The sequence below is a fragment of the Pollachius pollachius genome (assembly GCF_949987615.1).
Source record: "Pollachius pollachius genome assembly, chromosome: 7".
NCBI lineage: Eukaryota > Metazoa > Chordata > Actinopteri > Gadiformes > Gadidae > Pollachius > Pollachius pollachius.
The window spans coordinates 5,729,152-5,742,148 of record NC_136940.1 but is presented as its reverse complement, the minus strand read 5'-3'; the positions used below and the strand labels follow the sequence as shown (position 1 = coordinate 5,742,148).

The window sequence follows — 12,997 nt, the reverse complement described above, 5'->3', positions numbered from 1 at the left end:
TTTTTTCAGCCCTTCTAATTTAAATAGTACTATACTGAATCCTAATACGCGTGTGTGTGTGTGTGTGTGTGTGTGTGTGTGTGTGTGTGTGTGTGTGTGTGTGTGTGTGTGTGTGTGTGTGTGTGTGTGTGTGTGTGTGTGTGTGTGTGTGTGTGTTAATGTATATCATTCGGCTCTGAAGGGGCCTGTGTGATTAAGGGCAAAACAAATAAATTGACTTGACTTAACGCCCTTGAGCAGAGGTGTTAAAAAATAGAATGGATCAGTGGTTACTGGAGGCGTTCAAAAACAACCCCCACGACATGCTTAGTGTTTGTTGGATGGGGGTTGGAGGGTTTATAAGCCTTGTAAGAGTTGGGAGAGAAACAATGGGATTCATGTAACCAGCATGACTACATCATTTTTAAGTTTCCAGAACCTGATCTTAACTTCGCTGCTATTGACAGGTAATGTTATTTGATGTAGCATGTAAATATGATTTTGTAATATCTTTTAATAACTGCCAGTTTAATCAAACTGTATTATTTAGAAAAATAGTATAATAGTATATTATGTTGTAAATAACATAAAATATACTTGCATTTATTTAGTTTGTCATTATTTATACTGCATGTACTTTGGTTACACAAAATAACAGAGCAAAAGCGGAAATCTATTAATATGAATAATATTTGTGCTATTTATGGTCACATTTTGGTCACAGAGACTAACTGGGCTTAAAGGCTATTCAAATTAATTTGTCTTGGACACCAAGTCAAAACATCGAATTTGGTCTCCAGTATTTACCGAAGGCCATTCGTTCATGCATACATAGACTTAATTCTAAGTCAATATTGGTGCATGCCTGGTAACTAAAACAAATGCTTGCGTTGTCTCTGCACTAAGGTTTAAACGGTTATATGAAGCAATATTAAAAATATCTTGTAAAACTCATAGGTTTAATATTTAAATAGTAAGCTATATAAGCTATATATACCTGCACTGTCTAGATAAAACAACTACGCACCGATAAACAATAATAATAACGATAGTTGATTGTTATCGTATAACAAGCATACAAATGAATCCCGTGTTGATAATTAGGTATTAGAATATGATTAATATTTGTGCGCCTCGATGCGGTAGCGTAATCCTTGGTTCATTGTTTTCCATCTGCCTCTCTCCCTCTGTCCCAGGCTTTGTTTGCCAGGGCAAGTTGACCTGTAAAGAGGGGCACAGTGGCCCCACCTATGAGTCTATGCAAGAAGTTTTTGACAAGAAGTCATTCAGGCCCGCTGTCAACCTCAGTAACCCCACCATAACCAACATCTCCTTCACCCTCTATGCAGTGCTGGGCGTGGTGAGCAACGCAGAGAGAATGCTAGTGAATCGAGCTCATGATAATGCACGGGTATACCTTTGCTTATTCTGGTTTTACTGCAATTAGTTGGGTAACTTCGCTGGACGGATTGGAATGATTTTTCCTTGATCTGTCAGAGCCTTGTGAGAACATCCTCGTTTTGTAAATCCTGTTCCTCTCTGCAGCAGACTAGTCTGGCATCGTTCCCGTTAGAAGCCCCTTCTAAACATTTAATAATGAAAGGTCCAACCAGCGCTCAGGAGAAGGCTGTTCAGTTCATGACAAACAGATGATTAATTAAAAATAACTTTTTTCACAGTCTAATTTTTTTTTGCTAAACTTTCAACAAGTTTCAGCACGAGCGCAGACTGTGTTAGGTGGTTAAGTCTTCTTGAGCTTCTTGAACACTGAAGAGTTCCCCCATATTGGGAAATGAATATTTGGCCAGATCTGTAGAGGTATTATTTAAAATGCTGTCTTGACATGTTGTATACAGTTACCTGATAGGTTGCTCACATTCTATTCTGTGTGCCCTGTGACTGCACAAAAAAGGAATTTTGCTGAGGGTGTGATTGAGTTACTGAGTGACCAAGGAAGGAATCAATGACGGGCCATTGGTTTGTGATTCATAGCCCTGAATATATAACAAAGACATATGAAATAAATGAGGAAATGAAAAGTTTTGCCTTTTAGTGGTTTGGCTACGTCACGGTACTGTTCTAGCCAGTATGGCCAGTCAAAACGATCCAGCCCTTACCTGTCACATGCCAAATGATTCACCTTTTTTCCCTTCCATCTTTTTCAGAATGAGAAGACTCAGATCCTCACTACCTTTCTTTGGCTGAGATTGGCAAGTAGTAGAACGATGTCATACGAACCTAATATGTTTGACAAGTGCTTGTGCTGATCGCTGACCGTCTTTTACCTCTGTATTCCACACCAGTTCTGGCACCATGAGTTCTTGGTGTGGGAGCCTAATGAGTGTGATGGTGTGACCAGGATTTCAGTCCCGGTGAATCAGCTGTGGTCTCCAGACATCATCGTCTATGAATTGTGAGTCGACCTTTTAACATGTACCAGAATCACATGGAAATCAGTTGAATTTCCATGCAACTAAAGTTAAGTAAGTATTCCTATCAATTGATAGTTTCTCCACCATGTTTTATCGCCTTCCTTTTCTTTTCTTTTGTTCAATCCGTTCACCTGTGATATCTTGCATCGCCATGCTCTGCACTGTCCAGTTTTCTTTTCAAAAGGTTTTACCCCTACTACCATCCGGTATGGATTGTAAAGTGGCTTTGGGTAAATGGCATCAGGGAATCACTGACCATAAATGCATCGTGTCTTCCAGCAGGGGGGCGGGGCGGCAGTAGCTCAGGAGGTAGAGCGGGTTGGCTGGCAGTGGCGTAGGAACCGGGGGGGACGGAGGGGACGTGTCCCCTCCAATATTGGAGACAGACGCATTTGTCCCACCCACATATTATACCGCGAGGAGAAAGATATTTTATTTTGTTTTGAAAGCGCAACACAGCGTCTTGCCACGGCTTCTTATTCTAAAAAACTGGATGATCGGGCCTGCAATTAAAGAATTGATTTGATATTTATCAGTTCATTACTGCCATTCAAAATGTGTTTTCCTTTACATGAACAAATGTATCTTTTTAGTAGAATAAAATATATTTGTGCATTTTTTCAGTGTAGTTAATTTATTACATATTTCTGTTCAAACCATTAACGGACCTGTCAGGTTTCCAATATGTGTCCCCCCCAATGTTATACTCATTCCTACGCCACTGTTGGCTGGTAACCGCAAGGTTGTTAGTTTGATCCCGACTCCTCCTAGCTGAGTGTCGTGGTGTCCCCTGAGCAAGAACACTCACCCTAACTGCTTGCGACAAGCTGGCCGTCGCCTTGCGTGGTTGACACCGCCCGTCGGTGTGCGAATGTGTGCTTTAATGGGTGATTGTTAGGCAATATTGTGACGCGCTTTGGGTGGCCACCGGTTACAAATAAGCGCGATATGAATGCACTCCATTTTCCATTCCCCTTCTTGTGGCCAGTGTGGACGACGATGTCTCCCAGGCCTGTCCATACGTCTACCTCAACCACACGGGACACATCCGCTGGGACCGCATGCTGCGGCTGGTGTCTTCCTGCAACCTGGAGATCTTCAGCTTCCCCTTCGACGTGCAGAACTGCACCTTCACCTTCGGCTCCTACATGCACACCAGTAACCGCTCCCCCCAGACGCACCTCAAGCACACGCAAGTTAGATAGTGGCAGCGGACGTGTGGATGAATAGTTAGTTACACATAATGACATTCAGGGCTCAAGGCTATGGTTTTTATTTCCACTTGCCCGGTCGGGCCAGTTGGTCTGAATTCTACTTGCCCAAAGTCAATTTTTACTGGCCCCTATACAAATAGTTTTTTTATAAGTGGTTATCAAATAACAACAAAGACTGAAATTAATTGAAGTAAATAAATCCAATAATTCCCCAAGCATTATCCGACGTGGGAGAGGGGAGGGGGCAAAATAAGGATAACTTTATCGATCGAAAATGTTTTTGTTTTTTTGTTGTTGCTTTTAATCCTTCACTTGCCCGAGCGGGCAAGCGGGTTGTCATAGTTACGTGGCGTTTTAGTTGCCCCGGGCTATCCTTATTGTTGAGCCCTGGACATTGACTCTCTTCCTCGTTCTCCTCGTACTCTTTCCATCGTTCCCTCCTCACTTCTCACTTCCTTCCACCCTCTCTCGCGCTGTACCCCGGTACCGATGCTTCTCCCTGGCCCTTCTCTCTAGTAAGGGACGTGAGGGTGAGTCCGGCCCTGACCTTTGAGGATATGTCGATTAATTCCAAGAACTACCTGGAGGCAAGTGGGGAGTGGGAGCTGGTGGTCATCCTGGGGGAAACGTCCATCCTCAAGTTTGGCATTGATGAGTGGGACATCATCACCTTCTGGGTGAGTCTGCCCCCATTTGTATTAGAGCTCCAGTTCACAAAGCGGTATTTAATTTTAATTCATTTATTTATTTAAAGGACATTAATCAACATCCTTAAATGTGCCATTGTTAGCCAGCAGGCTCATTTTAAACTGTATCATCTCTGAGGGGAAGGACAAGCAAAGCCTGATGATGCTATTTTTTGCAGTTCTGATAAATGTGATTTGCGTGAGGCTCATTTCCTGGGTGGAAGTCCTTCTGCTGTTAGGGCCCTTCCTGTTTAGTTATTTTATTCTGGGGTGTAAGTGAATCTTCAATGAATGGCACGGCGTTCATCCACTATAACTTCAGTATGTTGAATACACATATATGAATTAAGCCTGCCATTTGTATAGTATTGGTAGCCCACTCTGAATCAATTTAGATGCGGTACCTCCACCTTATTAGCCTCACCATATATGTGGCCTTATTTAGCTTATCAGGAAATGATATTCTCAAAAAGTCCCGATCTATATTCATATCTGGTTTCAAGTGCAAGTCCAATTATCCAATAGGTAACATCACAAGTGACAGTTCACTGGCTTTTAATAGATAATCATCCTGGTGGTAAAATCATAGTTTCACCACTAGGGGTCAGGGTTTTTATCCATTACAAGCCAGACTAACCACACTTTTTGTATAACCTGATTTGATTGAATTAAAAGAAAATCGTAGAATGACCAATCACCCGGTCACGTGGCAGGTGAAAAAGTCTGGCGTGACTGTGCAGCTGTCGAGAACCCACCCTAACACATGCTCCCCAACCAGGTGGTGATCAAGCGGCGCCCGAACCTCTACGTGGTCAACCTGCTCATTCCCAGCTCCTTCCTGATGCTCATCGACATCCTGTCCTTCTACCTGCCCCCGCACAGCGTGGACCGCGCCTCCTTCAAGATGACCCTCATCCTCGGCTACACCGTCTTCCTGCTCATCATGAACGACCTGCTGCCCAGCACCGCCAACGGCACGCCCATCATAGGTGAGGGTCCAAGCCACTAGCCAGGCCAGAGGGTTAGACGTCTGGACCAGGCCCTCACACGACCCCGGAGGTCAGCTCTCGCTCAGGTCTATAGGACATCCTGTCCCCACAGGAGTTTTTCAAAAGATTTATTTTTGCATTTTGATGCTTTTATGATATGGGAGATCAACATGATCATCGAAGGCCAAAGGTCTTCTTCAGGATGTCCTTTATTCCCTCACACTAGTCCAACGTTACTCTCCTTGCCCCTCTCCTCTCTCTCTGTCAGGCAGCCATCTTGGGCAGTGCGCCTCTAAACAAAACTCAAAAGTGGGTGTGGCCACATTCACAAACAATTACCCCCCCCTGCTTTCAATTCATCCCCTTTCCCAAACAAAACAACGACCCCCATGAGCCACGAATGAGAAAGGAACAAAAACACCCACCATAACCTAGGGTCTGACATCCCAATACCTGTGGGACCATCCTATCACCCATGACTGGGTTGTTCCACTGTGCCCTCCCTCTCAATAGGTATCTATTTCTCGGTGTGTCTGGCCCTCATGGTGATCAGCCTGCTGGAGACGGTCATCATCACCAACGTGCTCCACCACAACTCCATGAAGTACCGCGAGGTTCCTCGCTGGGTGCGGGTGCTGATCCTCAAACACATCGCCAACCTCATCTGCTACCGCTGGCCGGAAGGGATCCGCCCCTCCGCCTGGCCGTCCAATCACAAAGCGGACAAGCCCGAGAGCGACGCAGGGGTCTGTGTGGTCCAAACGATCACACCCACACCCGCCCCGCAGCAAGCCAGCCGTGATGCTGAGAGAGCAGGTTGGTTGTCCTGCTGTTGACGTCAGGGTTTGGCTACGGATTATGTTTGTTTGTCGTCGTTGACCATTTCAGTTCAGTATCAATGCAATACCAATTGGCCGAGGTTGGGTTTACACTTAAAACAAGCTGTATATGAGGAATGCTTTATGAATGAAATGTCAGAAAAATTTAGTATAATCCAGCTTCAGCGACTAGGTGATGATTTATGATGATCTGATCCAGTGGTGGCTGGTGAACTTTATTTTAGAGGGGGCTAAAAGTTTGTAAACCAAACCCCCTGTAGGGGCATCCTTCCCCCGTAGATTTTTTTGTGATTTTCACATACAAACTAAGCATTCTGGTGCATTCTGACAAAATAATAAAGACAAAAGAGAACATTTCCTTACAAAGACGAATGGAGCCGGGGAACTAAGTTTTAACTTAATTTATCTGCCTTGTAGAATTCAGCAAGATTAAAAGTGCAAATACATCAATAATAATTGGGAATTATACACGAGAGGATGTGATTCTAAAATGGGTGAGTTACAGCCAATATATCGTGTTGGTATATTCACTCATAAATCTATCTACAGTCAAGTATGCATTTAGACAAATACGATAAAATCAATCAATCAATCAATATAATATGTGCAACCTTTTGTGTGTGGTTGTTTAAGCCACACTGAAGGCATGATGCCACCTTAGGTTTGCAGAAAACTATATACAATATACAGCCTGAAAGCATGATGCCACCATAGGTTTGCAGAGAACTATATACAATATACACACTGAAGGCATGATGCCACCATAGGTTTGAGGAGAACTATATACAATATGCACACTGAAGGCATGATGCACCATAGGTTTGCAGAGAACTATATACAATATACACACTGAAGGCATGATGCCACCATAGGTTTGCAGAGAACTATATACAATATACACACTGAAGGCCTGATGCCACAATAGGTTTGCAGAGAACTATATACAATATACACACTGAAGGCCTGATGCCACCATAGGTTTGCAGAAAACTATATACAATATACACACTGAAAGCATGATGCCACCATAGGTTTGCAGAGAACTATATACAATATACACACTGAAAGCATGATGCCACCATAGGTTTGCAGAGAACTATATACAATATACACACTGAAGGCATGATGCCACCATAGGTTTGCAGAGAACTATATACAATATACACACTGAAGGCCTGATGCCACCATAGGTTTGCAGAGAACTATATACAATATACACACTGAAGGCATGATGCCACCAGAGGTTTGCAGAGAACTATATACAATATACACACTGAAGGCATGATGCCACCATAGGTTTGAGGAGAACTATATACAATATGCACACTGAAGGCATGATGCCACCATAGGTTTGCAGAGAACTATATACAATATACACACTGAAGGCCTGATGCCACCATAGGTTTGCAGAGAACTATATACAATATACACACTGAAGGCATGATGCCACCATAGGTTTGAGGAGAACTATATACAATATGCACACTGAAGGCATGATGCCACCATAGGTTTGCAGAGAACTATATACAATATACACACTGAAGGCATGATGCCACCATAGGTTTGCAGAGAACTATATACAATCTACACTTGAAAGGGGTGGGGTGGTGTTGCAGGTTGTGAGGGCCGCTGTAACCCAGTGTCCCATCCTCACGGGAAGGGGGGTTGGGGGACAGATAGAGAGAGAGAGACAGAGAGAGAGACTACATTAGACGTGTTCGCACTGTAACGACTGCCAACTGCACTGTTTTTTATCACAAACATGAAGCAAGCATCATGTCCCGAATAAATGCAATATCAGGCCTCGAATCACAACAAATAGGATGCAGGGAGACAGCAGGCAATGGAGAAACGAAATGATTTTCCAAAATCACATCCGAGGTCCAGAGATACAGCACCAAGTTACAGCAATTAATAATGCTCTATAAACAATTAGATAAGTAGGCTACAAACATGTTCTGATGGGAAAAGTTTCTCACACACACACACACACACACACACACACACACACACACACACACACACACACACACACACACACAAACAAAACGTGTTCGCACTGTAACGACTGCCAAACTGCGCTGTTTTTATCACAAACATTATGAAGCAAGCATCATGTCCCGAATAAAATCAATATGAGGGCAGCTTGGGCCTACCTTATTTGAAGAGAAGCTCACATCGACGGCCTTTCTGAGTCGCAAACAGGTTAATCACCATGTCATTGACGTCCGGTGATTTTTGGATGAGGTCCCGCTCAATAGACAGCATCGCTAAGGCGTTAAGCCTATCTTGTTCGATGGTACTTCGGAGAAATGTTTTATTCCTCTTCAGTGTACTGAAGCACCTCTCTGACTCTGCCGATGTCATAGGGGTTGTCATTGCTATTTGTGTTAATTTCAATGTCTCCGAAAAAGTGCACTGAAGATTGTGAATGTGTTTTTCTTTACCTGCTCGTTGTCTCTGTACGGAGATGCGGTGGCCGTCATCCAGCTGACAGGCAATATTTACTTTGCCCAACATCGAAAGCTTCACACAGTTTCCAATGTGAGTTGCATTCATGTTTCTTTATTTTACAGGACACATGTTTTAAATCCACAACCCCTTGTTGGGTCCAAGCTGTGTCTCCTCCGAACAGCACGCAAGGGAAACGGAGGAGAGCGCTCCTAGCTAAGCTAGCCGTTAGCCAGTCTTTCCTTTCGAACCAAGAGGTGCAAAATGAACGATTTTGTAGCGTGTCCTTTTGTTTTATCTGAACATCGTTTGGCCGATGTGCCCCCAGTCTCTCTATTTTTTTTTTCTTCTAAAGACATCAACGAAAACGGATGAGTCAGTAGATAGTCCACTTCGTTTGGTAAATTAGCGCTCGCCATTGTGGTCAGGTTTTTTTTTCACTTTTTTCTCCCGCCTCCAACAGTGTCCGTCACCAGTGAGAGTCACTGTTGGTCTGGGCTATATTAATTTAGCCCAAATGGTCTCTAAATCAAGGGGGTATGTCATAACATCCTGCCAGAGAAGTTGCACTCACCTGAATTAACTATCCCCTCCCACTATCCCCTTCTCCTCCCACACACAGGGCAGGGATCCAGCTTGACCTGATATTCACAAGGTCCTGTGGCACCTCTGCTCTCTCTGTTACCCCACTCCCCGTGTCTGACCATAATTTTGTTGCTTTTTCTCTCCCCTTAAAGTCCTCTCCCCCCCTCCTTTCTAGTCCCCACATTGTCACCACCCGCCGCAACCTCAAAACTCTCTCTCCCTCTACGTTTGCCTCAACTGTTCTGTCTTCACTACCTTCTATTGAACAATTCTCTCAACTATCCACAGAGGATTCCTCTGACACCCTGCTATCCTCCCTCTCCTCCTCTTTGGACTCCCTCTGTCCCTTCCACTCCAGACCGGCACGATCTTCACCCCCCCCTCCTTGGCTGTCTGAATCTCTGCGGACCCATAGAGCAGAGTTGCGGGCAGCTGAGAGGAAATGGAAGAAATCAGACTGTCCGAATGATCTATCTCACTATCTCCTTCTTCTCTCAGGTTTCACCTCCACTGTGTCAACAGCCAAATCTGCCTTCTACCGGACCAAAATTAACTCCTCCGCCTCAAACCCCAGGAAACTGTTTTCCTTGTTCTCTTCCCTCCTCAACCCTCCCTCCCCTCCTCCTCCTTCCTGCCTCACTGCTGATGACTTTGTTACCTACTTTACCCAGAAAGTAAAGGACATTAGCTCCTCTTTTATCACTGCCACCATCCTGCCTCCCCCGACCCCCACCTCTGTCTTTACCCAATTCATCCCTCTCACCTCAGACGAGGTCAACAGAATTATAACATCTAACCATGCCACCACCTGCCCCCTTGACACTATCCCTTCCTCCCTCCTCCAGGCTGTGTCAAACGACATACTGCCATTTCTAACCGCACTTATTAACTCCTCCCTCACTTCTGGCATTGTTCCAACGTCTTTCAAGACTGCCAGAATAAAGCCTCTCCTCAAAAAACCAACGCTTGATACCACTGATATCCAGAATTACAGACCGGTATCTCTTCTTTCATTCCTCTCTGAAACATTGGAACGTGCCGTCGCTAACCAACTGTCCTCCTATCTCTCATCTAGCAACCTGCTTGACCCTCACCAGTCAGGCTTCAAAAAAGCACACTCCACTGAGACGGCTCTCCTCGCGGTGACTGAGTCCCTCCGGGCGGCCAGAGCCTCGTCCCTCTCATCGGTTCTCATTCTCCTTGACTTGTCTGCAGCATTTGACACTGTGCACCACCAGATCCTCCTCGCCACTCTCGCCGAGCTTGGCATAGCTGAATCTGCCCTTTCCTGGTTCACGTCCTACCTGATGAATGGCACTTATCAGGTAACATGGAATGGCTCCTTGTCCAAACCTTGCACGCTTGATACAGGTGTCCCTCAAGGCTCGGTACTGGGGCCTCTTCTGTTCTCCCTCTACACCAGATCTCTGGGCTCTGTAATTACATCCCACGGCTTTTCCTATCACTGCTATGCTGACAACACTCAGCTATTTCTCTCCTTTCCCTCATCTGACAAAGCCCTGATTGCAACACGCATATCTGAATGTCTGGCAGAAGTCAGCACCTGGACAACTGCCCATCACCTGAGGCTTAACCTCAACAAGACTGAGCTCCTCCTAATACCAGGGAAAGATTGCCCGCACATGGACTTACTGGTCACTGTTGAGAACATCACTGTATCTCCTTCTCCAACTGCCAAAATCCTTGGTGTAGTGTTGGACAATCAGTTATGCTGCACCGCAAACATCACTGCGGTGGCCCGATCCTGCAGATTTGCACTTTACAACATCCGCAGGATCCGGCCCTTCCTCACAAGGGAAGCAGCTCAGCTTCTAGTCCAATCACTGGTCATCTCCTGCCTCGACTACTGCAACTCGCTCCTGGCTGGACTCCCTGACTCTGCGATTCAACCCTTGCAGCGCCTCGTGTTCAACCTACCAAAGTTCTCACATGTAACCCCCCTCTTCCGAGACCTCCACTGGCTCCCTGTAATAGCTCGCATCAGATTCAAGATGATGGTACTGGCATACAAGGCAGTCGATGGAACTGCCCCTGCCTACCTCCAAGCATTAGTAAAGCCACACACCCCAGCTCGATCCCTCCGCTCAACTACCTCAGCTGGACGTCTGGTACCGCCATCGCTAAGAGCAAGCAAAGGTCGATCAGCAAAGTCACAACTTTTCTCTGTTTTGGGACCTCAGTGGTGGAACGAGCTCCCTACCGATGTCAGGACCGCAAAGTCGCTCACCAGCTTCCGCAAAAGACTCAAAACTCACCTGTTCAGAGTTCATCTCGACTCTACATAGAAACCAATGCACAGCCACCATTGAATGTTGTACGTCCTGGCACTTGAACATTGCACTTATTCAAGGTACTTAATTGTGTAGCATCTATAGTAGCTGCTATCGCTGCTTTACACGGGGAATGGGTTAGCCTAGCGATTGTAATACTTGCACTTGGTTCTATGAACGTCTTTACTGTACCGACAGCGATATATTGTTTCACTTCTTATGACAAATGTACTTATTGTAACAAATGCACTTATTGTAAGTCGCTTTGGATAAAAGCGTCTGCTAAATGCCCTAAATGTAAATGTAAATAACACCTGTCAATCACGATTGGACGACACCGATTGGATGCTGATTTTCTTAAGCGTGGGCTTAGAAAAGCCAGACTTTTCTAAGCCCACACAACATATCTATATGTATCTCCTGCGTTTTTGTGATTATTTGGTGCCGTTGCTTCTCCGTTGCACCAAAATCAACCAATTCTAAGTTTTAGTAATTATTATATTTTAATATTTTCATTAGTTTAATAATGTTCTCGTGTTTATTTTAAAATATAGGGAGGGTTTAGCCCCACTAGCCCATTGATACCAGCCGTCCCTGATCTGATCATTCGCCACCACACTTGGTAGCATAAAATAACCCTTTAATGACATGCATCTGCTAAAATGATCAGATCATCATAATGCATCTAAAACAATATCACACCTTTAATAAGCAGGTTAGTGTCAGAGCATATTGCACAGGGGTGTCTACCCCCACAGGCAATGGGGTTCGAACCGAAAACCCTTCAGCTGTGAGTCAAATTCCCCTAGTCCCTTCTACCCTATCCCACGTGGTGCGGTGGTTATTTGATGGTGCGGTACTACCAGGTGGACCATAGCTATTACCCTGCTCGTTTTTTCCAACCCGCCTCACCCCAGGTTCCTCGGGGGCGACGGACAGCCATGAGCTCCGTCAGATCTGCCAGGACGTGGGCGACCTGCGAGCCCACCTCACGGCCCTGCAGAAGGAGGGCGAGCTGCAGGACGTGTGGTGCCACGTGGGCTACGTGCTTGACTTCCTGCTCTTCCGCGTCTACCTGCTGCTCATCAGCTTCTACGCTCTGGTCATCATCTACATGTGGTGCATCTGGGTCGCCCAGACGTGAGAGGGAGCGCGCACGGCTCCACCTGAACATTTAGCCACGTACACGTTCAGCAACCGGGGGCGGGTCGGTCACGTGGAATGGAAAACGATTGGGGATTTCACATGTTGTAAAAAAAAAAGGGGGGGGATTTCAGAGCTGCTATGTTAATGATTGGATTGAGTAGAGTTATTCAACTTTGCTCGATATGACTGAAGCTGTCTGGTTATCTATGGGAATCTCTTGAATAATCATGCAATCGTAAATGGTAACTTGACCGCATTTATATCGGGCTTTTTGAAACCCGTGGCCACTTGAAGCGCTTTAAAACGATTGCCTCACTTTTCACCATTGCATACACATTCATACAATGACGGTCATAAAAGGCAACAGCCATCTTTTCGGGAGCAG

The 12,997-nt window shown here is 45.2% G+C and overlaps 1 protein-coding gene across 1 annotated transcript; it reads left to right on the top strand.

Moving 5' to 3' along the window:
* Nucleotides 1-388: 388 nt before the first annotated feature.
* LOC307077839 (5-hydroxytryptamine receptor 3A) lies at nt 389-12,610 on the top strand (the record flags this gene model as incomplete). Its single annotated transcript, XM_079739313.1, has 9 exons — nt 389-446; nt 1,176-1,339; nt 2,145-2,189; nt 2,283-2,392; nt 3,400-3,569; nt 4,142-4,302; nt 5,090-5,300; nt 5,814-6,116; nt 12,384-12,610. 9 exons carry the CDS (start codon nt 389-391, stop codon nt 12,608-12,610), a joined length of 1,449 nt encoding a protein of 482 aa, XP_079595439.1.
* Nucleotides 12,611-12,997: the final 387 nt, after the last annotated feature.